General features: G+C 39.9%; 1 protein-coding gene across 1 annotated transcript in view; it reads right to left on the bottom strand.

Moving 5' to 3' along the window:
• The window catches only part of LOC109101237 (nesprin-1-like), a 76,057-nt gene that overhangs the window by 44,414 nt on the left and 6,794 nt on the right, over positions 1–24,849 (bottom strand). Inside the window, 28 exon segments of the mRNA XM_042747412.1 lie at positions 1,140–1,325; positions 1,428–1,565; positions 1,697–1,879; positions 2,359–2,511; positions 2,780–2,935; positions 3,033–3,198; positions 3,521–3,801; positions 4,951–5,160; positions 5,258–5,402; positions 5,558–5,895; positions 5,999–8,162; positions 8,289–8,554; positions 10,453–10,629; positions 11,032–11,157; positions 11,289–11,435; positions 13,066–13,242; positions 13,436–13,603; positions 14,178–14,330; positions 15,248–15,574; positions 17,057–17,227; positions 20,890–21,045; positions 21,147–21,464; positions 21,566–21,730; positions 22,336–22,479; positions 22,613–22,766; positions 22,906–23,078; positions 23,229–23,393; positions 24,560–24,715. Of these exon segments, the coding sequence (XP_042603346.1) occupies positions 1,140–1,325; positions 1,428–1,565; positions 1,697–1,879; positions 2,359–2,511; positions 2,780–2,935; positions 3,033–3,198; positions 3,521–3,801; positions 4,951–5,160; positions 5,258–5,402; positions 5,558–5,895; positions 5,999–8,162; positions 8,289–8,554; positions 10,453–10,629; positions 11,032–11,157; positions 11,289–11,435; positions 13,066–13,242; positions 13,436–13,603; positions 14,178–14,330; positions 15,248–15,574; positions 17,057–17,227; positions 20,890–21,045; positions 21,147–21,464; positions 21,566–21,730; positions 22,336–22,479; positions 22,613–22,766; positions 22,906–23,078; positions 23,229–23,393; positions 24,560–24,715 (7,263 nt within the window).

Genomic DNA, 24,849 nt, shown 5'->3' with positions numbered 1-24,849 from the left:
TTTTTTCCCTTAAAATGATAAATTTTCTCAGTTTAAACATTTGATATGTCATCTATGCTGTATTCTGAATAAAATATTGAAATTTGAAACTTCCACATCATTGCATTCTGTTTTTATTCACAATATGTACAGTGTCCCAACTTTTTTGGAATCGGGTTTGTGTATATATATATATATATATATATATATATATATATACACACACACACACACACACACACAAAAGGAGAAGAAAGGAGAATGATAAAGGAGAATGATAAAGGAGCCTGTAAGAGTGGTGCTATACTAAACATACTTGATATATCAGCATTAGGCAGTAACCACCTGGTTGATTAACAGAAGTGCTAGCTCCCCCTTGTGTCGCTTTGACATAGCTATCATGATTTTGGCTTTGGTTATTAAAAAAAAAACCTATTTCAGTCCACAGTACCAATAATTTAACAGTCAGACTGCAGGTTAAATCATGTGGGGACCCAGAATCTGAGGAGTTACTGAGATCACAACCCTGCTAATCACCACAGGGCTCCTGAACAAGACACTAAAGCCCTTCTGTTAATCAAATGAAAACATATAAATCTGCTCTCTAATAAAAAAAAATGGAAGGACATAATTAATACAATTTCTTCATGGCACGATGCCATTATATAGTTATGGCATGCATTAAGCCAGACAATTTATGGGCACAAATTTCATGCACATTATTGATTGCATGGTTTAAGATAAACCTATAAAACAATGTTAAGTTAAAACAGTGTTGTGATGAACATACAGCAATCTAATGAACAGACATCAGTTATGTCTAGCAAAGTAGATACAGAACAATGAAAAATTACATTGCTAATCTAACTGGCCACTAGATGGCAATGTCTCTCTAAAGATACAGCAGACTTGAAGCTTGAACCAGACCAAGCAGTGATAGTGCAGTTATTTTCTTTTAATTTGCTGAGATGATATAAGAATAAAATGGATTTGTAAAAATCATTATAAAGGTGTTTATAATACTGAAAATGAGACGCTGACCCTTTACCCATAATTCTATTCAGCATGACACATCACAGAAAAATATTAACATGGGAACATGCATAGCCTTTTTATAAATATATTACTTTTATGTAGTGTGACATGCTATTATGTATTACCTTGGCTGCATCTTGTAGCATCAGGAGTCTTGTTTTGGCTCTCTGTTGCAGCTCTTCAGCATGTCTGCTCAGTTCTGCCACCTGCTGGTGGAGAGCATCTGTCTGGACCACTTCCCCCAGTAGTCCCACCCTCTCCACCAGACCCTCAAACTCTCCTTGGAGATCTTGCCACTCTTGCAATAAGGCCTGATTGAGATATATCACAAAATAACATTACATTTCTACCCCAACAGCTACTGAAAATTAAAAAAAATTCTGGTCTGATCTGGCTAAAGTGAGTGTCACCACCTGATGGGTTCTGATCTGCTCTTGCATCTGAGAGGCTGGACTCCACATGATGTGTGCTGACACCACAGTCTCTGCTTTTTCTGTCCAGTTGAGAGTTAATGTCAGCATTTCATTAAATTCTTCAAAGTTCTTTTCTGCCTAAAACAGAGAAAAAGACCAATTTGTTGAATGCATTTTATTTTAAAAAAAAGATCCAATTTGAAGATGAAATGTCAACAAACAGAACTAAAAAAATCATTGCTTTCAACCAGGTTTCTCCAAATGCTGACCTTCTGAAGGCTTGTGGTCCTTTCCTCCGCCAGTCGGGTGGTCTGAACATGAAGCTCAGTCAGTTTACTCAGGCTGGAGCCCAGCTGTTTTGCTAGGAGAGGATTTTGCTCACCAAACTCCTGCACCGCCACATCTAGCTCAGACAGAGCACGACCACACTCCTCTAGCTCCTCAAATAGACTCTGGATTAATAAAGAAAAAAAGAAAAAAATGGCAGAGAAAAATATGTTTATAAAGTTGTACAAATGCAATGATGAAAGCATTGTAAAAAATCAAATCTTTCTGACAATTGAAATAAGGTCAAATAAATTGCAATTTAAATATTAGATGAAACTTGCCTTGGTAAATAATTTAAATAAATAAGTTAAAGTACTAAAATGACAAACTAAAATAAAATAAAGCTAAATATATATATATATTTAATTAATGAAAAAATAATTTCAAATTTTCTAAATAGTTAATCATTTAAAATATTAATAATAATACCAGAACACTAAAATAACACTGCCTTGTTATGAATTCCACTCATCGTGATATATTTAGAAATTAGGCTGCGCAGAAGTCATTCTGAAGCACACTTCTTTCATCATTTACACTTTGCACTTCAGTAATCAGGGCAGAGTCTGTACCACAGCTTCCAAAGACTGTGCTGTATTCATACCTCTGTCTCCTCTTTAGCCTCCTCAACATCCACAGCCTTCTGCTTGAGTTTCAAAGAGATGAGTTTGACTTTCTTTGAGACATCCTGAAGTCTAGAGTTAAAGTCTTCTTTAATATCTCTGCTATGTTGGGCCTCTCTTTCCCGTGCCTGCACCTGAGCAAAGGAGATATTAATAGGAAAGTTATAAAGAGACATTACATAAATTTTCAGCAGTCAAAATCAATATCAGTTACTGGTTTTCTGTTTTTCTTTTACAAATTAGGCTGGTCTGTTTGGCTGCATTTACATTGCAATGCCTACTGCACAGATCTTACATTTTGACACAAATCACATTTTTACACATTTACATTAATCCCTCACGGTCTCACCATAACACACTTGGTACCTGCATTCTTGACATTCCTAGTATGAATGAAGGTACCTGATCTTCTGCAGAACCCAGAGCCAGTGTAACCTCTGCCAGCTGGGTGCTGATCTCTGAAGGAAGGGTGGCATTGAGGTCCTGGTATTTCATCTGCTGAAGATCTGCAATCTGCTCAAGGTTCTGGCGGTGAGACCGCATGCCTCCATGAGCCGTCTAGCAGAAACCACAAAGCAAAGTAAACTGGTTTGTAGGATGTTAGAATGCGAGTACTATCTGGATCTCCTCCACTTTATAAGGTGGTTTGCAGTACCTCCAGGTCAGTAAGCAGGTTATCCAGGTCTGCTGTGGGGCTCAGCAGCAGCCCCTGGGTGTCCTGAATCCAACCTTTCAGCAGGCCCAACTCTCTCACCACTTCCTCTCTCTCCCGCAGCTCCACCTGCACCTGCTGTCTGCTAGCACACACCTGCTGCAACAGACTGAGGGAAAAAAGGGACACAAAAATACATATTATGCAAATGATTGAAGATGTAAAAGCAAATGACAGAAAAGTAGGGCTGGAAATGTTTCAAAAAAAGACTGGAAATGGTTTCATGACATTTGGTTTGGTTAATTTTTCTTCAACATCTGCATTTTTCTGCAGATGTTTTCAAGTATTAAATAAACATTCATGGAACTGAAAAAGTTGTCTCCATAATTTTATAACAACAACATTTAGTGGATTTATTGCCTGCTCTTGAGCAGTAGGACAGACAGAATGACCGACAGAACAGAGACAGACAGGTCGACAGATATTCATACTTGTCATATTTCTCCTGAATGCTCTGAATTTCCAGCAGACATGGATTGTCTTGGTTGTGTTTACTGTCTGTGGTGGACGCAGAGGCATGAGGATGAAGGAACAGGTTGAGCACATGGTGTCTGAGGAGGGTCAGGGCGCTGCTCTCTCTCTCCACCTCTCGACTGAAGGAATCGTGGTACTCCAGAAGGCTCTGTAGAGCTGCCATACTAGAGGCTTTTTCCACCATGTTGTCAGGAACACGACTGTGCAGGTCCTCACAGACAGCCCGCATTTTCTCCAGCTAATCACAGAGAGATGTGGAATGGGTTACTCCAACAGATTCTAATATGTGCTATGACATAGTCATGCTATAACATTTATTTTATTGTTAAAAAAAACAATAATAAATAAATAAAATGTTTTTTTATCTATATTTAAATGTTCGGTTGCCATGTCAGTGATGTTACAAGTTTTGAACGTTCATTCACATTCATGTCGAGTTTTAGATTCAATCAAAAGTGAGTCAATAAGAATTAATGAAGTGTTATTTTCACTGAATGAAAGAACATCAGTAACTGTGGTCACATAGCAGCTTTCAGGACATCAAGGAACTCTTAATAATGAATTACTGATGAAACTGATGAAAAAGGCAAAACACTCCTCTCTCTGTGCTACATACAGCTTTGCAAGCAACTGACTCATTCTTACTGAGTGATGTCATATCCTCAGCTGAACAATGAAACAGGCTTAGGTCACAAAGAAACGACAAAATTAGTGTGCACTGCCAAACATAAACAAGAAACAGTTACTGCTAACATGTTACTGGTATGACTTTCTCTTCAATCATCTTTTGTATATTGAAGTATTCATGTTCTATAATCGTATATATATATAAAGAAGTACATATACTGTGTTACACAGCATATCCCTCCATCAGTGATGTAATGTCCTGTGATCGCAGCACAGATTTAAGGGGGAAGTGGTGAGTTGGCAACTTCCATGTTAGGTTATTTTTGTATAGACTGTCATTGCCAAGCATTACATCATTCTCAGGCCATTGCCGGCAACTGATGCTCTTGTCTGAATACAGAACCACAGCCAAGATTTATTCAGCTCTACTACAGGTTCTCACTGCTGACAAAATATAACTGTTTTTATTGTTTTTAAATTTCTTTTATTTTTTTTGGTCTGTTTATTCACACACGCACACACACACACACACACACACACACACACACACACGCACACACACACACACACACACACACACACAAAGCTATTCGGGGATCTTACAATAATTTTATGGCATTGGCATTTTATCTGCTTATCAATCAAGTATTGATTTGAACTACTGTATTTGTTTGATTAAATTCTCTGAAATGGAGAACAAATTATAAGAGTATCTTTGTGAAATGAGTTGAGAATATCTGTCCCTAGTAAGTTTCCCTACCTTCTCCCTGGTGCATCTCCAGTTACGTGCAGAGTCCTGGAGGGCTTTCACCTGAGCTCGAGCAACGCTGAGCAACCGAGTCCACCGATGGCTCAGTGAACACACTGACCGAGAAGTAGCGTCTTTTATGGCAGGCTGATCAAACTGTGCTGCTCTTTCTTTCAGGCCATTCAGTGCATCTTCAAGACCCTGAATTTGTGACTCAATATTCTGTAGAAAAAATGGAGCCAATAGGAAATATTTATAAAAGCTGCAATATATCAATGTATTAGGAATTGGACAAGGAAAGAAATGCTTAGTCATAGACCTGATATAAACAAAGCTTGTCTTCAGCTTCTTCCTCAGAATTTGCTCTGGCAGTTTTGAACTCCGTCATCCTTTTCTCAACTTCATTCATCTGCCTGATAACTTCCTCTGTTTCATCTTGAAAGGATCTCCACTGAGTTATGCTTCTAACAGAGAAATAAAGGAAGTGTGTGCAACAGTTGTAAAGAAAATATAGATATCAATGTCTGTAAATCATATTGTTAACATAAGGCAGATACAAGTTTGGGTCTTGTGCACCTTATTTAAATCTATTTAAATGTCAAAACCTCATTAGCATTACCGTTGCAAGTTGTCTTGATGTTGTTTTAGCTGCTCAAAGACCTCTGTTCCCTTGTGATAAGAATCCTCACAATGTTGCTGGATTTGCATCATTACAGAAGGGCTGAAAAAGTCACTCATTTGAGGTACTAGACCTTGCATTTCTTGCATCGTACCCTTGACAGTTTGTTCCTGGCTTGTTATATTTTTTAAGTCCTTGAGGCAGTTTGAAATTTTCTCCAGGTCTACCTCTTGCGGAGCATGCTTAAGTAGAGCACCAGCATCCTCAAACCACTGCTGGACGGATTGCAAAGTATGGTGGTATCTCTGGAGCAGAGAGAGAATAGTCTGCAAGGCCACCTGAGGATACACATTACAGTTTAAAGAAACATTAGTCCCACTTTCAGTATTTCATTATTCGGTAAGAAAACAGGCAAACTCTCAGGAATTAATAATATCTTACCTGTTTGGTGTGTACTGCTTGTTGAAGATCATCCTGCAGCTTTGGAATATCCATTAAAGTGGTTTCAAAGAGTTTTGGAAATGGCTTTTGGTCGTTTATGTACTTCTGTTTCTCTGCATCAGTCATATATTCTAATAATCTAAACCTAGATTTCATTTGTTCTTGAAGTGCCGACAGTGACCTGACCTCCTCCTGCACAAGTTCAATTTTTGCTTCTTCAAACATTAATGGATATCTTAATCGATCCTTAAGACTCTTGAGCCAGTCTATTGATACTTTAATATCAGTTTGAAAATCCTTATTTCCCCTAAAACCTCTCTCACATTCTTCTATGTGTGCATTCATCTTTTGCTTTAAAGTAAGAAGTTGTTCCTCCCTGAAGATAACCTGAGTCTTAAGGGTCTTTGAGTCAAAGTGCTGGATGAGGTCATCATTTTGTGCTTTGAGACCCTCTGGATAGGAACTAACCTCTTCAAAACATTTTGATAGGTTGTGTAGAGTAGATAATCTCTCCATGGCATCTGCCTCCTCCTCTCCTTTGGAGTCAAATTTGCCAAGCTGTTCCTTGAATCTAGTAATGCTACAGTCCATTTTCTCAATAACTGCTCGATGGTCATTTAATATTTGTAATGTTTTCCTTAATTCTTTCATCTTACACTCGATCTGCTGGTTAAGACTGCCGTGGAGATGAACTAGCTGGTCAATGACTTCAGGAGCATATGGCTGACCCATGATAAGGAAATCCTGAGTTTTAACCCTAAGATCTTTCATTCCCTGAAAGAGATTTGCAAGATCTTTCATGAGATCTTCATAACTGCTGTGTAACCTTTCTCCCTCTTCTACACTTTGGTTGGCTGACTTCATCTCTAAACCATCACACTTCTCCTGAAGTTCCGTCAAAGCTTTTCGTGTGGCATCGATGAGGGACTCAAACTCCCTGCGCTCCAAAAGCACTTGCTGGATCCTGTTGCGTTTCTCTCTGATCAACAACAGCATGTCATTATATTGTTGTGGAAGGCCATTAAGTTTCTCATCAAGGTAGCAGTGATCGACCTCATTTAAGGTGGGAAGAATCTCCTGTCCTGCCCTTTGGACGATGAGCAAAAGGTTTTCATACTCTGAAGCATGATCAAGAAGCTGTTGGTATCCAGTTAACTGGTTCTGAAGCTCCTCGTCATTCCCGCTCAGGTCAATAATTGGAAATGTAGCTACCTCTGCTTGTTTTAGCCACTCGCAGATCCTGTCAAGGTCAACTTTAAAGTACTTTCGAATGACTAGCGCTTTCTCCAGATGCTGCAGATGCTCCGTGCTCTTCTGCAAGGAAGCCTCGAAGGTAACTTGCAACTCCTCCAGCTTCTGAAGGGTCTCCTTCTTCTCCTCGTCAGTGGCATCCTTCACTAATTCTCGTCCTTGTACCCAAAGAGAAGTGAGCTCCACCTGATATGCTCTTAGGCTGCTGGTAAAATTCTTACAACTTGACACCTGCTTGTGCAGTACATTTGGTAGGAGCGCGACATGATCATCTGCAAGAGCCCTCTGCTCTTGTTTCCTGATCCATTCAGCTGCTCTGTCGAGGGCTTGTAGGAACTGTGTTCGTTCTGTAAATACTTTGCTGAGGCTTTTACGATACTGAGCAGCCTTAGTTCCAAGCGATTCTACTACTGTCTGTGCTTCCTGGATCAAAGTCTGCAGTTTCCTCCTTTCATTAAGACCTAGGCGAGAGGAAAGACTATTGGCATCTGTCACGGCCTCTGCCAGAAGCTTCTGTTTGGCCTCCAATTCTGCACAAAAGCTCAAGTGATCAAACAGAAAGCTTTGGGCCAAATCTGGAGGGGGGCTGGTCTTGAGAACCTCAGACAGGGATGGCTGCTGCAACTCAGCCCACTCCTGAGCCTCCCGCAAATGGTCCTCGATTTGACTGAGTTCTTCCAGTGTTTGCGCTGAATCTTGTATTTTCTGCTGTACAAGCGATTCCACCTGGGTCCAACGTTGCTCCAGGTAGCCCACCTGCTCCTTAACCAGGTCTCTGTCTTCTAAGCTCAGACGAGGCAGGATCCCATGCCTATTATTTCTCAGGTCATCGAGCACACATCTCTGGTCCTGCAGGTCTGTGGATAACTTCTTTAAGGCATCCAGACACTCAGCTGTGCTCTCAATATCTCCCCTAGAAAAGATTTAATGCTTTTGTCAACAAAGAGTAGAATGACTGACAATAATGTCTGAAGAACAACACATGGCAACTATCAAACATAAATATGCTGTGCAAAATTTGAAAGGAAATGTTGCATGCCTGGCCAATTGATCCCATTTCTTGGACAGCTGGTCAAACAACTCCTCCACCATACAAATGCAGTCATGATAGTCCCCGCTCCTCTGTAGATCCTCCTCTTTCTGTTCCAGCAGCTGTGCAGCCTGTCTGCCCAGATCCAGCCAAGCACAGCGCAGCCGCCCAACTTCCATAAGCTCAGGGGATTCCTGACCAGCCGTTAGCCTATTGATGCTCTCTCTCAGCTGGGTCAGATCAACCTGCCTGGCTCGCATCTCCTGGATAAAGTCCTTTGTGGCATGAAATATGGGGTGTTATTAATAAATGCTGCCTGTCTTTATTTGATATCCTGCCAAAATGTCACTGGCAGAGAGTGAGCAGAGAGTGAGCTTTGAGGTAATTGGGGTTTTCATTCAATCTATTGTTGACAATTCTCAACACATCCAGAGATGGTAATATGTGCTATTTTTCACACACAATGAAAGGGTCTGCCTGGACGCTGTTATTACAGGCACTGACAAATCAATTCACACATCCATAATTACACCCAAACGAGTAATCTGGAGAGAAATCTTCATTAATGAATGAAGCTTCCTGCCAGGAAATGTAAGAGAGGGCAAAGCTCACCAGAGCTTTCAGCAATACATAATAGACTGCATCTGATTAACTGATATTCTGTACAAATAATGTATAAAACTTGTGCATAATGTATTAATGTAATATAAAATTTGCAGTAGTGTTTCTCAAAAATCTCATATAACCCCTGGTTCATACAAATGGGCACTGGTGTCAAAAGTATTCACATTCAATACTCAAGTAGAAGTATAGATACTAGGGTTTAAAAAGACTTCTGTAGAAGTTGAAGTATCAACTGAAGCTTTTTACTAAAGTAAAAGTGTAAAAGCACTGGTTTCAAAACTACTTAAAGTATAAAAGTAAAAGTAATGTAAGGGAAAAAAATGACATTAAGAACAAAAGCTTAGGTCGCGCCACATGGGCCTATTGTGCACTACCCCACCTCCTCAAAAAAACATTTTTCTAAAGGCCATAGGCCATAATGACTATAATGTTATATTAAAATGTTCATGTTGAAAATTTTGGGATGCACTAGGCTGTTTCAGCCGCATATATGCCCATTGAAAATGAATGCACTTTAGTACAATGCAAATACATTAAAGAACGAGAGATATGATGACTAGTTGCCTATAAGTATTGTAATGGTGCAAAAAGTCAAACTTCAGAGGCATGTCATCAATAACCTTTAATGGAATGTAAATGTACATCCAAGCTTAGCTGCAGGAATCTGCAAGGGCAATGGACAAGAAAATCGGTGTACCCAGGGCAGGCTTAGTAACTATTACCCTTGTATGGTTGTCTATATACAATAAACATAAGTGCTGTCAAAGTGAATGATTAATCAAAAAATAAAAATGAAAAATAACTCATAATCCTAATACATTCTTGATTGATAGCTTCCTGTATTCGCTACTGTACATATGTACTGTACATACGTCTGCTATGTCCAGTGTTGGTATAGTATAATTGTAAAAACATTGTCAATCACGTTGTCAATCGCAAACGCTAATTTATTCAAACGTCTTGCTACCGAACTACCTACAGTAGCTTAATTTTCGGAGGAAGAAGAGAAAGCACCCATTTGATAAATGAGCCAGTAGTGAGAAATAATAACTTTTAAGAAATATATTTTTTGATAACCGAACCCAATACTGGCTATGTCCTTGCTGGAGTGTGATGTGATTTGTCATGTGCAGGTGCGATGGATCGTGTACAAACCAATAGGGTGTCAGAATGGTATATGTTTATACTTCTCATCCAAACACAATCAAATTCACTTCATCCAGATGGCGCGATTTATCTGGATAGGTTTTTTTTTTTTTTTTTTGAATGATGACAAGCCGGAATGAAAACAAGGCAAAATGAAATGGCAGTAACGAACCTATTTTTAAAATGTAAGAGTAGAAAGTACAGATAATTGCGTTAAAATGTAAGGAGTAGAAGTAAAAAGTCGGCTGAAAAATAATTACTCCAGTAAAGTATAGATACCCCAAATTTCTACTTAAGTAAGGTAACGAAGTATTTGTACTTCGTTACTTGACACCTCTGCAATTAGGTAATCATTTTTGTTGTCTTCTAATGGCTGTCATCTGGACACAAAGCTGTCACTTACCTGAGCCTGGTCCAGCTGGTTCTGAGCTACCTTTGGCTCAAGCTCAGCTGGCCTCCTTAACATGCTCTGGAGGAGTTGTTCAGCCTCAAGAAGATGACACTCAAGGTTGGAACGCAAGTCTTTGATCTCTCTCCAGTTTTCTGCTAGTTCTTGAGATTCCAGCATTCTCTCCTCGATCTGCATTGGATGGAAAGCATCTCTAAATATTTTCCAACCAAATCTATGGGTTTTGTGATGTATTTTCATATTTTCAAATTGAAAGTCTGGGTATGGGACAATCTTAAATCAATAAAATTTACACAAACATCTTTTGAAAAGTAGCAAAAAAGACATTGTAAAAATATTTTCAGATTTTATGTGAGGAAATAAAATTATGTTAAATAAAAACCAAATCCTTGTACTGAAATGAGATGGGAGGAAAAATGCTAAGTTTCTCTGGGAAATGCAAAAACACTAAAATAATTTTTCCTCCTATCACCCTTTAGGAGCTCCATATAAAAATGCCTGTAGTTGACAAAGCGACTAAAATCTAAAGTTAGAACATTTTAATGTATTTTTAAAATTCTATTAATGACTCACCTGAAGTTTGACCTGCTGTATCTCAGCAGCTGTCTCTCGTACCTTATCATCAGAAAGATCACAGGTGGAGCACACCAGCTGCAAATAGGTACTAGCCTGTTCCTGCAGAGTTCGTTCCTGCTTCATCTGATGGGATATTTAAGAGACCCCCAGAGACCCCCCAGAAGAATTGATGATAGTGATGAGTCTGACTTTCTTATACCAACTTCATTGTGCCACTTTTGTGTACATGCACAAAGCAACATAAAAAAGTATACCTGTGCTAGTGCTTCCTGTAGGCAGTGTGGTGCATGTGCAGGAAGCTGTATTTCCTCCTGTACATTTGAAAGCCACGTCTGACACTGTTGCAACGTATCCCGCAGACTTGCATGCTTCTGCAGTTCCCAGTCCAGACTCTGATACACCTGCACAAACAGACAAATTTATGCCTCAAAATTTTTTGCCTTAAAATAACCACACTGCATGAAGTGTCGAAAAGTAATTGGCTAAAATTGAAATGCAGCATTTAAATTATGCACCTCAAAGGGTATTTTAAGTAATCCTTAACTGTATAAAACAGGAACAGCATGACCCTGACATATTTGAGGAGCAAAACAGAAAACGACATGAGTGGAGCATACGGTTAACCACGCTAAATCGGGTCAACATAAAGCAAAGTCTATTTGACAGGTGTTGAATGCTCTGGCATCCCTAATCCCGTGAGCAGAAAAGATGACGCTGATTGACATTCTTAATTTACGAGCCCTCGCGGGGGGCAGGCAACGACAGGCTTGCTTTGGCAGATGTCAGGAGTTGGCAGAGCACATGCAGACTGAGGAACTCATTGACCAGACTGCCAGGTGGTGGGATTTACCGGATGGCATTGTTCTGGCAAGGTTGGCACAAGATGTTGGTACAGGGTATAAACTAGCAAACCAGAAGGGAGGGGTTTTATCAATGTCTCGGCTTGTTTTGACGGAATTGGACTTGATGGGCAAAATAAAATTGGCACGGGGAAGAGGGCGAGGTATTAATAGACTGGGTGGTTTGCTCAGAGAGTGACTGAGCAGGCAATGTGTCAGATGGCAGAGAGTAGTTGCCATATTAGGGGTGCGTGTGATTAGGGTTCTTAGAGGAAAGCAGGTGGCAGCTTTTGGTAGGATACTGCAAGAGCTGGAGTAGGGGGGAAATGGTGATTTGCAAAGGGGGGTATATGTGCTCACTTTCATTGCCATGGGCTTTAATAATATGCTTTCATGGAGAAATGATTTCTTAGTGCCTCCTGATGGGTCTCCTTGTAATGAGACTGGCACGCAGGAGTCAAAATGTCAAGTACATTTCATTGCCAGACGTCCCCAGTTTATTGACTGCGTAGTAAGAGTTGTTTAATCTGATTTAAAAGACAAATACACTGAAAGGAGAATTTTGTCAGCACTTTAATGGACCTGTGCAACTAGGAAGCCAAGCAGGGTGGATTAAAATAATCAGGAGGTTCTGGAAGAGTGGCAGAAAGTTGGCACACGCTTGAGCTTGCTGCTGGAACAAAGCTATGATTTGAGCAGAGGGACAATAAACAATGACACCAGCACAATGACTGGAAATCATACAATTAATGAGCACTAAAACTTGAAAATTGCAATATAGGAGAATTTACTGGAAACAACAGTTAATAAATCGACCAATAAATATTATTTTTATCACTCATTGTTTATTAAAATATTATTATAATATAATATAAATAAAACTGCACTTAAACTCTCTTGTCATTTTCAACCAATCAAGAGGCATTTTAAAATATTTAGTTAGAGCTGTTAAATGTCCATGACCTCCGCCCCCATGTGGTTGATAGGACATAATTGGCTGCTTTTAAACAGCTAGCTGATGTTTGAAGATATTCTTACAAGCCAAAGGTGGATACATCATTGTGTCCATTGTTAAAAATCACATAACCACACTCCTGCCTATATTAACTTTATATACTGTTGTAGGTCTATATGCACGTTAAACATCGGCACAATGCTGGTCTTGTGCTGATGTGTTGGCAAGTAAACTCACACGCTGGGCAGTGCTGCAGATGGCAGAGTAGCTGTCTCTTGCTCCCTGCTGGTAGTTCTGAATTTGCTGGCGAAGCCGAGCCTGTAGGCGCTCGCTGCAGCCGGACAACAGCTCCTCTCCCTTTTCCTTAAGCGTAGCCAACCGCTCCTCAAAACCAGCTATCTCCTCCATAATAGCCTGAGATTAGACAGTATGTGCAAACATAAATTTAAACAAAAGGTTCTCATAGGAATAGCTTTATATTTTTGTGTATACCAATATTACCTGAAACTGTCATGACAACGTTTTTTAATATGGGTAAACACAATGCAGATGTGTGTTCGGTTATTTATAGGGTTATGCTCTTCTGTGAAGCTTCGTGATTTATCACCTTATGTCTGGCTAGCTGCTGAGTGGCAGCTTCCAGGCCACCGCCCGATGACGGGTCCGGAGTCACCATCCTGCTCGACATCTGCAACAGCCAACGCTCAATTTCCTGTAGATCTTTGTGGTACGCTTCCTGTTTCTTCACCTGAGCTTCCAATTTGTGAACGTGGGTCTGAGGAAATATATTTAAATTACAGAAATGATCAAGACATTCACAAGCACTCACACTGAAGCATGTATGTAAACACACAGCTGGAAACTCTCATGCTATATAGAGCTTCTGACAGCTGCAAGCATGAGATTATTTGAAAATGAGTATTCATGGCACTGATTGCAGGGTTAATGGATGCCATCTTGGAGGAAATAGCACATAAAGCCTTCAAATTAATATTCAAAAGCTTAAAAGGGTAATAATCTACACATTCATAGCAAATTGTTTCTCCCCACTCTTTATAATTTGCGATTTAGTTTTAAATGATTCTATATGTGTATGACTGTTACCCATCCAAATTGCTAAAGCAAGCATTGATATGTAAATGTTGGAGGGCATACATTAATGTTCTGATATCACAGCATGTTCTAAATTAACCGTTTTGCTGCTTAGTTTCTATAACATGCTGGGTGGACTGAGCATTGAGCTTTATGTGCATTATGTACATTAGCATATGTAACTATTTCACAACAGCAAGTGTATTCTATGTTATGTTGCATTTAAATGATTGTTTTTGTAGTCTTTGTGAGCTCACCCTTGCTGAGCTACATAGCTCCTGGTAGTCCGCCTGTAGTCTGGTCATGTTGTCTGTGATGGAAGGGGAGTGGAGGAGGGTCAGCAGAGTTTCGCCTTTCTCTAGCACAAAGCTCACAGCAGAATCACGAGATAGCAACATCTGCTCTACAGCCTGGACACAACAGAACAATGAAAACAGATAAAAGACATACATGGATTATTCAGCAAGGACACATTAAACTGATCAAAAGCGAACACTTTTGCATTGTTAAAACGATTTCAATTTCTAATAAATGCTGTTCTTTTGAACTTCAAATTCATTGAAAAATCCAGAAACAAAATATGTCATGATTTCCACAAAAATACTAAGCAACACAATTGTTTTCAACATAGAAAATGATAAGGAATGTCAGTAACACTTTAGTATAGGGACCAATTGTCACTATTAACTAGTTGCTTGTTATTAGCATGTCTATTATTAACACATTGGCTGTTAATCAGTGTTTATAAAGCACATATTCTGCATGACCAAATTCTACATACCTGATCCTATCCAATACCTAAACTTAACAACTACCTTAATAACTATTAATAAGTAGCAAATTAGGAGTTTATTGAAGCAAAAGTCATAGTTAATGGTTTGTTAATGGTGAGAATTGAACATTTAAATATAGTGTGACCGAAATGTCACTTGTGCACCAAATTAGCATATTAGAATTATTTCTGAAGGATCATTAAGGATCAGGCTGCTGAAAATTAAAATTTGCCATCACAGGCATAAATTACACGTTAAAGTATATTATTATAATAGTAAACAGTTATTAACATTTTTTATATTTCAAAATATAACTTTTCTGAATTTCTTTTTTTTTTGCCTTCATGAGCAAAAGTGACTTAATATAAAACCTATTTCTATATATGTATATTACATATATTTAATATTTTAAATAATATACAAATCTCAATGCTAGCATCACTGACAATCCTACTGATTTTAAAAGTGATAAAGGGGGACTACCATTTTGTTGACAGAGCTAGTCACAAGTACAGATTTCATATCAGTTAAAGACTGTAAAACAAAACACCTACCTTGTACTTGTTCAGCTGGGCTTTTCTCTGGTAAAGTTCTGCTTTGGGTTCAACAGTGGAACAAAGAAGGGCTCGAGTCTCCCTAAGCCACTGTATTTGGCTCTTGTAGCGCTCTTGGAAATCTTTATAGAGCACAATGCTTCTTTCCAGGGTTGCATGCTCTTCCCGTAGCCCCAGAATAAGCTCTTCGAGCTGTGATCGGCCTGTTTGCACTTCCCTCTCTAGCTTGGATGCTCCAGGGTCATCCAAAAAGGAAACGGCCTGCTCTGCACTCTCTCGAAGTGTTTTAAGCAGGCTGTGACCTTGATCCATGTCCCCCTGTAGAGACTGACAAGTGAGAGAGTCTTTTAAACAATGAACAAAGGGTACAAAAAGAACAACAATAACAAACAAACAAAAATCAATAATTTAATGAGCCACAGGAAAGATATTTATGCCTTCCCCAGTGTGCAACCAAGACAAGTATAGAATTTCCTATTTCTGACAGCTTCTGATCCCATCAAATCACATGGAGCTTCAGGTTTTGAGAGCGCTCCTCTGAAGTGGACTTTTCTGAGGGGCACTTTGAAGTCTGCCGGGCTCCTGACACCTGTGTGCAGAGACCCGGTGAGGCCCCGGTTAAGGATATGAGAGGAAGACCCAATTACCCAGACCTTAAATGGGGCTTCCACAGCAGGGTTTCCCTAGCAACGACCGCACTTGGCCCCTCCTACTCCTTTACCTTTAATCGGGAAGCTTCTCTATATGATATCAGCCTCTTATCTCTACAAAGAGCAGTACATGAGGGCTGGACAGCTGGATCTGGAGCTACTGCTGAGGTACTGACAGAGAAAGCAGCCTCAGTGTTTTAATGACCATCTCCACACACAAATAAGGAAATGAGAAGTTAGTGATGCGAAGAGGTGTAGGATCCAAGGATAATTGGGCAAAGAAATATGATCTGGCGATAGAAATGTACACTTAATTGGCTATTTATTATTCACAAATACATGCATCTATACCATTGACATTACCGTTTAATGGAGTGGGTGTACATAAAACACAGATAGCCTCTATATGACGGTGCTATTGATCTTGATGAGGATTATATGCACCAAATAAGTAGTATGTGTGTAAAGGAAGAGAGTGTTATGTGATGTTGAAGCTGCAAGGGCATTGCATCAATTACACAGTCTCTGCCAGCAGGTTCCACACACAGACCGTTCCTTCATCTTTGCTATCACAGTGGGGGAGTGTGTGAAGTGGCTGCGTGCGCGTGTGCACGTAGGGTGCGATCGCACTAAAGCTTTCTTTTGCTTTGTGTAGTAGACATATTGATCATATCCTTAAGAAGACAAAGAGACTCGTACATGTGCACACACAGAGACACACTGGCTCTTACAATTTCAAATATGAGTGCAAAACTGTGCCAGGCCCACTGAGAGTCCTAGTCTGTGGTGTGTGTATGTGTGTGTGTAATTTTATCAGGCCAAATCAATAGCTGTTAAACCACAGGATAAAAAGGGGTGACAATTTCATCTGAATTCATCTGAAGGAAAAAATAAAACCCAGTAGAAGAGTTTATTTGCAAAATTAAAATGTTTTGTTCTTTTAATCTTAATTATTTTCATGATTTCATATATTTATATATATATATATATATTAGTGCTGTCAAACAATTAATGGTGTATGTGTATGTGTGTTTATATATATATAATATATATACAAATTTTTTCCTGTGGGTTTGAGTCTCTTTTGTATGTAAAATGTACATTGACATGCTACTGTATGTTCAGTACCAGCAACATTAGTGTTTTCACTAGGCCATACCTCTAGCCTCTTCATCTTCTTTTCCATTGTAATGCGATCGAGAGCCTCTGTCCTTTCGGTAACGATTCTGAAATTCTTCCTCGCAGCGCTCAACCAATCAGAGAAGGTCCTGAGAGCATTTTGAGCCTCTGTGATGTTCTGCATCTCTTCCTGGAGCTGTTTGAGTGTATCCTGAATGACGGGAGAATAAATCAAAAGGCTCATTGGTAAGATCGCTCAGAATTCTGTCTCATCAGCATGAAGTGTTTTGATCGATCCAATGCCGCACACTCGCTAGCAGAGGCTAAGCTATTTTGCCGCATTCTTCGCTTGACATGCAGATCCCTCATGCACGTGGCACCAATTAACGCTTTTGCGCTGTGCCGCGCGCACACCTATCCACAGAGACGTAATAGCTCTTGACTGCACTGCATGTGGCGGCCTGTTGTTTCTCACAGAATAATTACACGCTATATTTTGTGTCGCAGCCAGGGTGTGTGTGCATGTTAGAGAGAAGTGGGCAGGAAGGAGAGGTGTTACAGTAAGTGTTAAAAACAATTCTGATGCTGTCACAAAAGCAGCACTGATTGATGTGCAAGATTGAATCCTATATTGTTTAATTACAAGCTAAGGTCTCAATGTGGGCGAGACATTGATTTTTACAGTGTGTAGGTTTTTTTTTTTTGTCATCACAGAGGGTCACAGGAGGTGGTTTACCAGGTTGGATAGCTGCCAATGTTTAGATGGCTGAGAAATTAGACTCATTGGTATGCTTTGGCAGCAAAGTGAGAGGTGAGTCAATGACACCAGGTTCTATTAAAAGAAACAGAATATCAAGTAGAAATTCAAATTTAATTGAACTGAAAATGTTTTATTATTTAGCAAATTTAAAAACAGACAACACTTTAATAATAATAAATAATAATAACTGCAGTAATTTTTCCAGATAAAAATAAAACAACATGTTTATTGCATTTTTGTACTTCAGAAACATATTACAAGTGGCTAATATGAATTATAAGGAAAGAAAAGGGGTGAAAATATAGTTAAAAAATGCCAAAGCAAAGAAAAATACCAGAAACTGTGTTTTTTATCATTATTATTTATATACTTTTATAGTATTTAGTAATATTTTGAATGAGCTATTTTCAATTTTAATTTTAAGTCTTAGTCATTTTGTTATATGTATTTTTATTATTAGATTGTATTTTTATTAGCTTGGTTTTTATTTATTACTGTAACAGCATTCTGCACTGTTCTGTGTCGTGTTTTGCCCCTTTTTCTGTTCCTGTGTTTCCTTATTTGGTCCTTCCTGTTTAGGTTCCCTGAATAGTTCATCATTTGTTTCCAGTTGGGTTTAATTAATTATCTTCATTTCGCTGTGTACTTAACACCTAGTCTGTGCAGTCTGTCTCTGTCCGGTCTACTCGCTATGTTCATGTGCTTCTTGCCATTCCCAGCATTGGATGTACCCTGTGTTCTTGGATTAAAGACTGTTTCGTTTATTCCTCGTATCCATCGTTCCTCGCCATCACAGATTGTGACAGAAGACCCAACCTAAAACAGTAAACTCCGTGTGTCTTCCCATTTGTGTTTCCGTATTTTTTACCTCAGTTTTTTGTATTCATAGTGTTCGTCCATGGATCTCCTCCTTCGTCCAGAATATCTCCTCCCCTCTGTTGAAGCAGGGGGAGAGAACGCACGAGGGCCACACCAGACTATTTCTGCTGCTCGCCAACTTCTCCAGCTACCCGGACAACACATTCTGTGTGTTCTATGATGCCAGTTTAAACTCTGCGTACAGAGCGCCTTCATCTGAAGAAGGCCCTCGAGCAAATTTTGCCGCATTTGTGGAGTGGACACTGGTGAGACACGGATCCCCGTCTGTCCCGAGGAGGATCTCGCCCGTGCCACTCCAGACCCAGAACCCAGCCCACCATCACCCTGCTATGCACAGCATCAGCCTGAGCCCACCGCTGATGAGGAGCCAGAGCCTGCCGCGACCAACGAGCCATCGCTAGAGAGAGCGATAGAGCTAAGGATCGCTGCGAAGCCGGAGGCTGTGACACCAGTCCAGATGCGAGAGCCTGCTACAGAGCCCGCCACGTGGGAGAAAGCCATGGACAGTGTGAGCACGGAGAGGAGCTCCGCCCCCAGCACAGCGGCTGAGCTCAGTATGGCATGGCGAAAGTGCCAAAACAAAGAGGAGAGGGCTCCCATTCCCAAGTTCTGGTCTGAAAGCCCGGAGGCTTACAAATGCCCGTCCTCCCACCCTCTCCTGCCTCCTCCTCCGCTGTCATCTGCAGCCCCTCTACTCGGCCTCAGCCCACAAACTAGATCCTCCAGCGTCACGATGTCTGGAGTTTAACTTTGTTGTGTGTGCTGCTTGTGAGTGCCAGATTCCTCCTCGGCCCTTGGTCCCTCAGCTCCTAGCTCCCTCCTCTCCGCCGTGGCCCGGCAGTCCTAGCTCTGACAGGCTCCCTCATCCCTCCAGCTCCGCCTTGGTCTGCCGTCGACCATCCTGCACCTCGGGACTCCACTCCTCTGGCTTTGCCTAATCCCTTCGGCTCCGTCTGGCTCCTTCATCCCCTCGGCTCCTCCTCAGTACTCTGTCATTCCGGCTCCACCGTGACCTCCCTAATCCATGCTTCGCATCAGTTGCCGGCGCACCATCTGCTCTGCCTAGGACCTCCAGATCCTCCCCGTCGCCCTGGCTCATCAGCTCTCCATCTCTGCCTCGGGGTCCTCTGCCACCTGGAGTCGGCGGCCATTACTCCTCCATGGCTCCTCCCTCCGTTGGCTCCGCCATGGGTCAACATTATGGCTGTGGCCTGGGTCCAGCTGGGCTCCTCCTGCTCCAAGCCCCTCCTGGATCCTCCCTGGCTCCACCCTCCATAATCTCCTTCATGGACTCTGTCTGCCTCTTGGATCATTGTTGTATGGTTCTATGGGGCAATATGTCAGGATTCGGGACTGTTCTGTGTCGTGTTTTGCCCTCGTTTCTGTTCCTATGTTTCCTTATTTGGTCTTTCCTGTATCTATTAGGCTCCCTAATTAGTTCATCATTTGTTTCCAGTTGTGTTTAGTTAATTATCCTCATTTCCCTGTGTACTTAAGTCCTAGTCTGTGCAGTCTGTCTCTGTCGGGTCTACTCGTTATGTTCATTTGTTTCTGGCCATTCCATTGTTGGATGTACCCTGTGTTCTTGGATTAAAGACTGTATAGTTTATTCCTCGTCTCCATCGTTCCTCGCCATCACAGATTGTGACAACTGTATATTACTATTTAGTTTTCATTTATTTTATATCAGTTTTAGTAATTTAATAATTCTGTTGAAACTTATTTTATTTCAGTAAGTTGCCAAGACAACATTTCTAATATTCAATTAAGTTTTTTAAGTTTACTTTTGTTTCATTTTATTTGAGCTTCATTTCAATCAAAAAAATGGTAGTTAACAATAGCACTGGGAAAGAGAATGAGTGAGGATTTGGGGAGAAACTGAGAGATCTCCAGCGTAAATCAGAGGAATAATTAGTGGGATATTGTTCAATCCATGGAAAACAAGGTGCCCAGACTTTAAAACCACAGCGTCTGATGTGTTTTTCACACTACGTGAGCAGAATTAAAAGAAGATATACGAATATGAATGGCATGTGTCTCTATAATCAACAGGAAAATTCAAAAACCAACAGATAAAAATAGTGATAGAAAATGATTACATTTATAAAATGATTATTTTATGCACATTATTTGTGAAAAATTAGTAAAAGGACACAGGCAGCTTACTGAATGCTGCTGCATACTTTCCAGAAATAATCAAGTACATCAAAGTTGCAAATGTACAGGGCACTTGCCTGTATCTGTAGAAGCAAGGCATGGTAGCGGGCAGTAAGCTGGGTAACCCTGGTACTGATCCGACCACTGACATGAGCATCCTCGACGACTTGCTGTGCAAGAGTACTAAGGCCTTCCACCTCAGTCTGACGTTGAGCAGCCTCAATCTGCCACCTCTGAAATAAGGGAATGATGGGAAAAGGTAAAACCACAAATCTACATGAAACCAGAGTACTATAAATCTGAAACCATCAGGCAGACGTATAATCCATCATACCTTAAGGTGTTGAAGCTGGGCCTCCTTTGCAGTGACATCAGAGCGACGGTGGCTTCTCACCTTAACTTTGAGCTCTATGTCAACCAGCCACTGGTCTAAGCTTTGGAATACACCTTCTAGTTGCTGAACCCTTGCAAGGGCCTGCTCTACCTGGACTTTGGTCTCGCCAAGTCGGTCTTGGTACCCCTGCCACTCCATCTGTGCTGTTTCCAGAGCCCGATCCTCAATTTGAGGGGCACCCCATGGAATGACTCTTTCTCGACTGGCAAGAACTGAGCTGAGCAAGTTATGTCCCTTAGGGCAATGAGACTGGAGCATCTGGAGATGTTATTAGACAGAATAAAAATTAAAGATTAGGCAGTGCAGAATATTTTTTTCCTATAATATTAAAGCCATAAAATAAATCACGTTATATTAACCTGCAGTTCTTTTAACGTGTTCTCCAGAGCATTTACATCTTCATCCAGGGGTGAGAGGAGGGCCAAACTGTTCTGCTCCTGCTCCAGCCAGTCTTCAAACATGTGCAGCCCACGCTGGTACTCTTGATGGAGCATAACCAATTCTTCTGCCTTACTGACAGCAGCCTGAAACACCAGCAGAGTATATTATTTCAAATTATAATAATTCCACAATAAGTGGAAACTTAGCTGCTGCTTGGTTCCAGAAGTATTTTACCCATTCTTTTTCTCCATAGAGATAAAAACTTAAAATAAAGAGTTTTGAGCCACAAACCACATAAACTAGATCCATAGATATATATAGTTCATGTGCAATCCTGGGAGGTCACTGCATAGCTCTTTGGCCGCAAATTCTGTTTCCATGGTAACAGAAACTTCTCTGATTGCTGAATGATCTTTTCAGGGTAATATTTGGTGAAGCTCTTCACTGAAAATTTGGTTATAACATTTTTTTATATATTTTTTTTTTTTTAATTAAGTGTAAATCATACTGATTTATGGCTTCTATAAAAACATCATTGCCCGGCAGCTTCAAAGCTCATTGTAGGTCTGTCCTGAAATATTTATGTTATTGTTAAAAATCAATTTCCCTGTCGGCAGGACACTACTCTTGCACTCTATAACCACTGGTTGGTTTCATCATATTAGTTTGTGCTGAATAATTCTTCTTGACCACTCAAAACAAATGTAAGCACTGGTCTGCTGCCTACAGTTTGACATCCTTGGCTTACCTTGGCTTTATCTTTAATAGCTGTATATCTCTCACTGAGTTTCTGGATCTCCTGTTGGGTGGCTGTATGTTCAGTCATGTTGGAACCCTTGGCTGCAATGGTCTCTAAAGGGCTAGAGTGGCTAAGAACTTCCTCATAGAGGAGCTGTACAAAGCATAGCAATTAAAGTAGTTGAGATTTAAACCATTATCTAAATAACAAACCCAGTATAAAATTATGACATTAGAATCATATTATATATGCTTGCACAAGTATGCATATGAAATGTATGAATTACTTTGGCACGGCCTAGATTGGCTGTCTTGTCCCTCATTTCTGCGTAGTGTTTGTCGGAGTTTCCGAGGCTCTCTTCTACTCGCTCCATCCAGCACTCAAACTGACTGACATCTTCCTGGTAGCTGGTCCAGTGTGACAAGGCACCTTCCAGCTGGCTGTACATTCAACACATAAACGAGACATCTACTACTTCCACACAGACACTTGATGAACACGTATCTGAGGAAATGCTAAGACAAAAGCACTGAAGAAGAGATAAATAAACACAGAGTGATAGATAGAGGCTTTTTTGACCTTTTGCACTGTATGGATGTTGACAAGAGTGATTCCCAGGAGTCTTTGAGGTCCTGGATCTGCTTGCGAACCACTGGTACACCCTCAGCCGAGGTGTTCCTCTGGACAGACTCCCCTCTAGTGATGAGCATCTTCAGTTGGATTTCTCTCCCCTGACAAGCGGCCAGTAAAGTCTGCAATCAATCAGAAATCCTGTTATACACTCAACATGTACAAATGAAACTTAAAAACTAATTTATGAGAGCCAAACCCCTTAAAGGTTGTCCTTATGATTTAGCAACACCTGTAAAACAGTAAAATGTGTATAATAAATGACAGTGTACCTCGAGCTGGCCCATTCTGGTGATAAGCACACTCTTGTCAGATGTGGGGCATCTGCAGGTCTTCAGGACCTGTTGGGACTCTGAAACCCAGTTCTGAAGTTCCTGAAGGCCCTGTGAAAATAGCTGATGCTCCCCCACAACTCGTTCTACCCTTGACACTTTCTCCTGCAGAATGGGGGCAAGAGAAGTAAAGACTAGAGTAAAAGACTGGACAAATGAAATCTATTTTTTACACAGTTGTCAGTAAGTATGCACATAAATGATACAATATTGGTTATCAGCTCATATTAGAGATTTTTAAGTTTATTGTTATCTAACAGTTGGATATTTAATTGTGCATATTTCCTACTTTTTTAGATGACCTTTTGGAGTGATCTAATGCTCGCTTTTTTAATATAATTTATTATTTTTGGTTAATGTCTAAATAAATATATTTTTTTTCATACTGTACATTATCATGTTGCAATGCCTAAATTCACTTGTAGCAGTGAAGTTTTTAGTGTTTTATTTTAATATATATTAATAAAATAATACAGAGCTTTAAAATATGACATTTATTGGTTATTTGGCCATTACATGGAAAGAATTATTGGTATTAGTCTGAAAAGTAATTAGCTTTTTTTTTAAGTACACAACCATTCAAAAGTTTGGAGTTGGTCAGATTTTTTAATAAAAAATAGAGTAATTTTTTTTTTATTTGAAATGACTGTTTTCTATATCAATTTATTTAAAAATGTAGATATGCTGCTTAATATTTTTGTCGAAACCATGATACATTTTTCTTCAGGATTCTATGATAACTTGAATGTTTAAAAGAACAGCATTTATTTAAAAAAAAAAAAAAAAATTAAAAAAAAAATATATATATATATATATATATATATATATATATATATATATAGCAACATTAATGCCTCCTTGCTAAAAAAATAAATAAATAAATCATCATACTGACTGCAAAATTTTAAATGATAGACAATGTAGACAATCAGTCAAGAAAATAGAAACAAATTTAATTAAAAATTAAACTACTGAGAAAAGAAATGCACAAATGCAACAGATGACTTTCTCCAAAAAAAAAGCATATCAATAGAATCTCACCACTGTGAAGTAGCATTTTATATAGAAAACCTTTACACAGTCTCCCAGATTCAAACTAAACATGTTACTGAGAGTTAAATAAACAATGAAAAATGTAAAGCATATAGTTACTCTCCTAATAGATCTCAACAGGCCATTAATAATGAGCTCATCTTTCATCAAAATCAGTTGTAACAATGAAAGGGCAAACACAGGACTGATGAGGTAAACAGACAGGTAAAGGAGGTTACCTTAATCAGGTTGCTCAAGGCCAAGTAGCATGCAGCTAGCTGGCAGACCTGATGCACAAAGCTCTTCCCAGCACCCTGACCCTCCCAGAGGCCATGTGCTCGCCCTCTCAGCTCTGCCAGTTCAGACTCTCTGGAGCGCATCTCCTCCAGCAGCGTCTGAGGGTGTGCAATCAGGGGTCACAGAAGAATAAAGACGAATGTTCATGCCATGAAAAACCACACTAAAAGCCAACATGAGCTTTTGAATACATCCACTGAGACGGACAAGTCCCGTTCTCCAAACAACACAA

The sequence above is a fragment of the Cyprinus carpio genome, chromosome B20, assembly GCF_018340385.1.
Source record: "Cyprinus carpio isolate SPL01 chromosome B20, ASM1834038v1, whole genome shotgun sequence".
Taxonomy (NCBI): domain Eukaryota; kingdom Metazoa; phylum Chordata; class Actinopteri; order Cypriniformes; family Cyprinidae; genus Cyprinus; species Cyprinus carpio.
The sequence above is the reverse complement of the archived record's forward strand: the minus strand, read 5'-3'. Positions and strand labels throughout refer to the sequence as shown.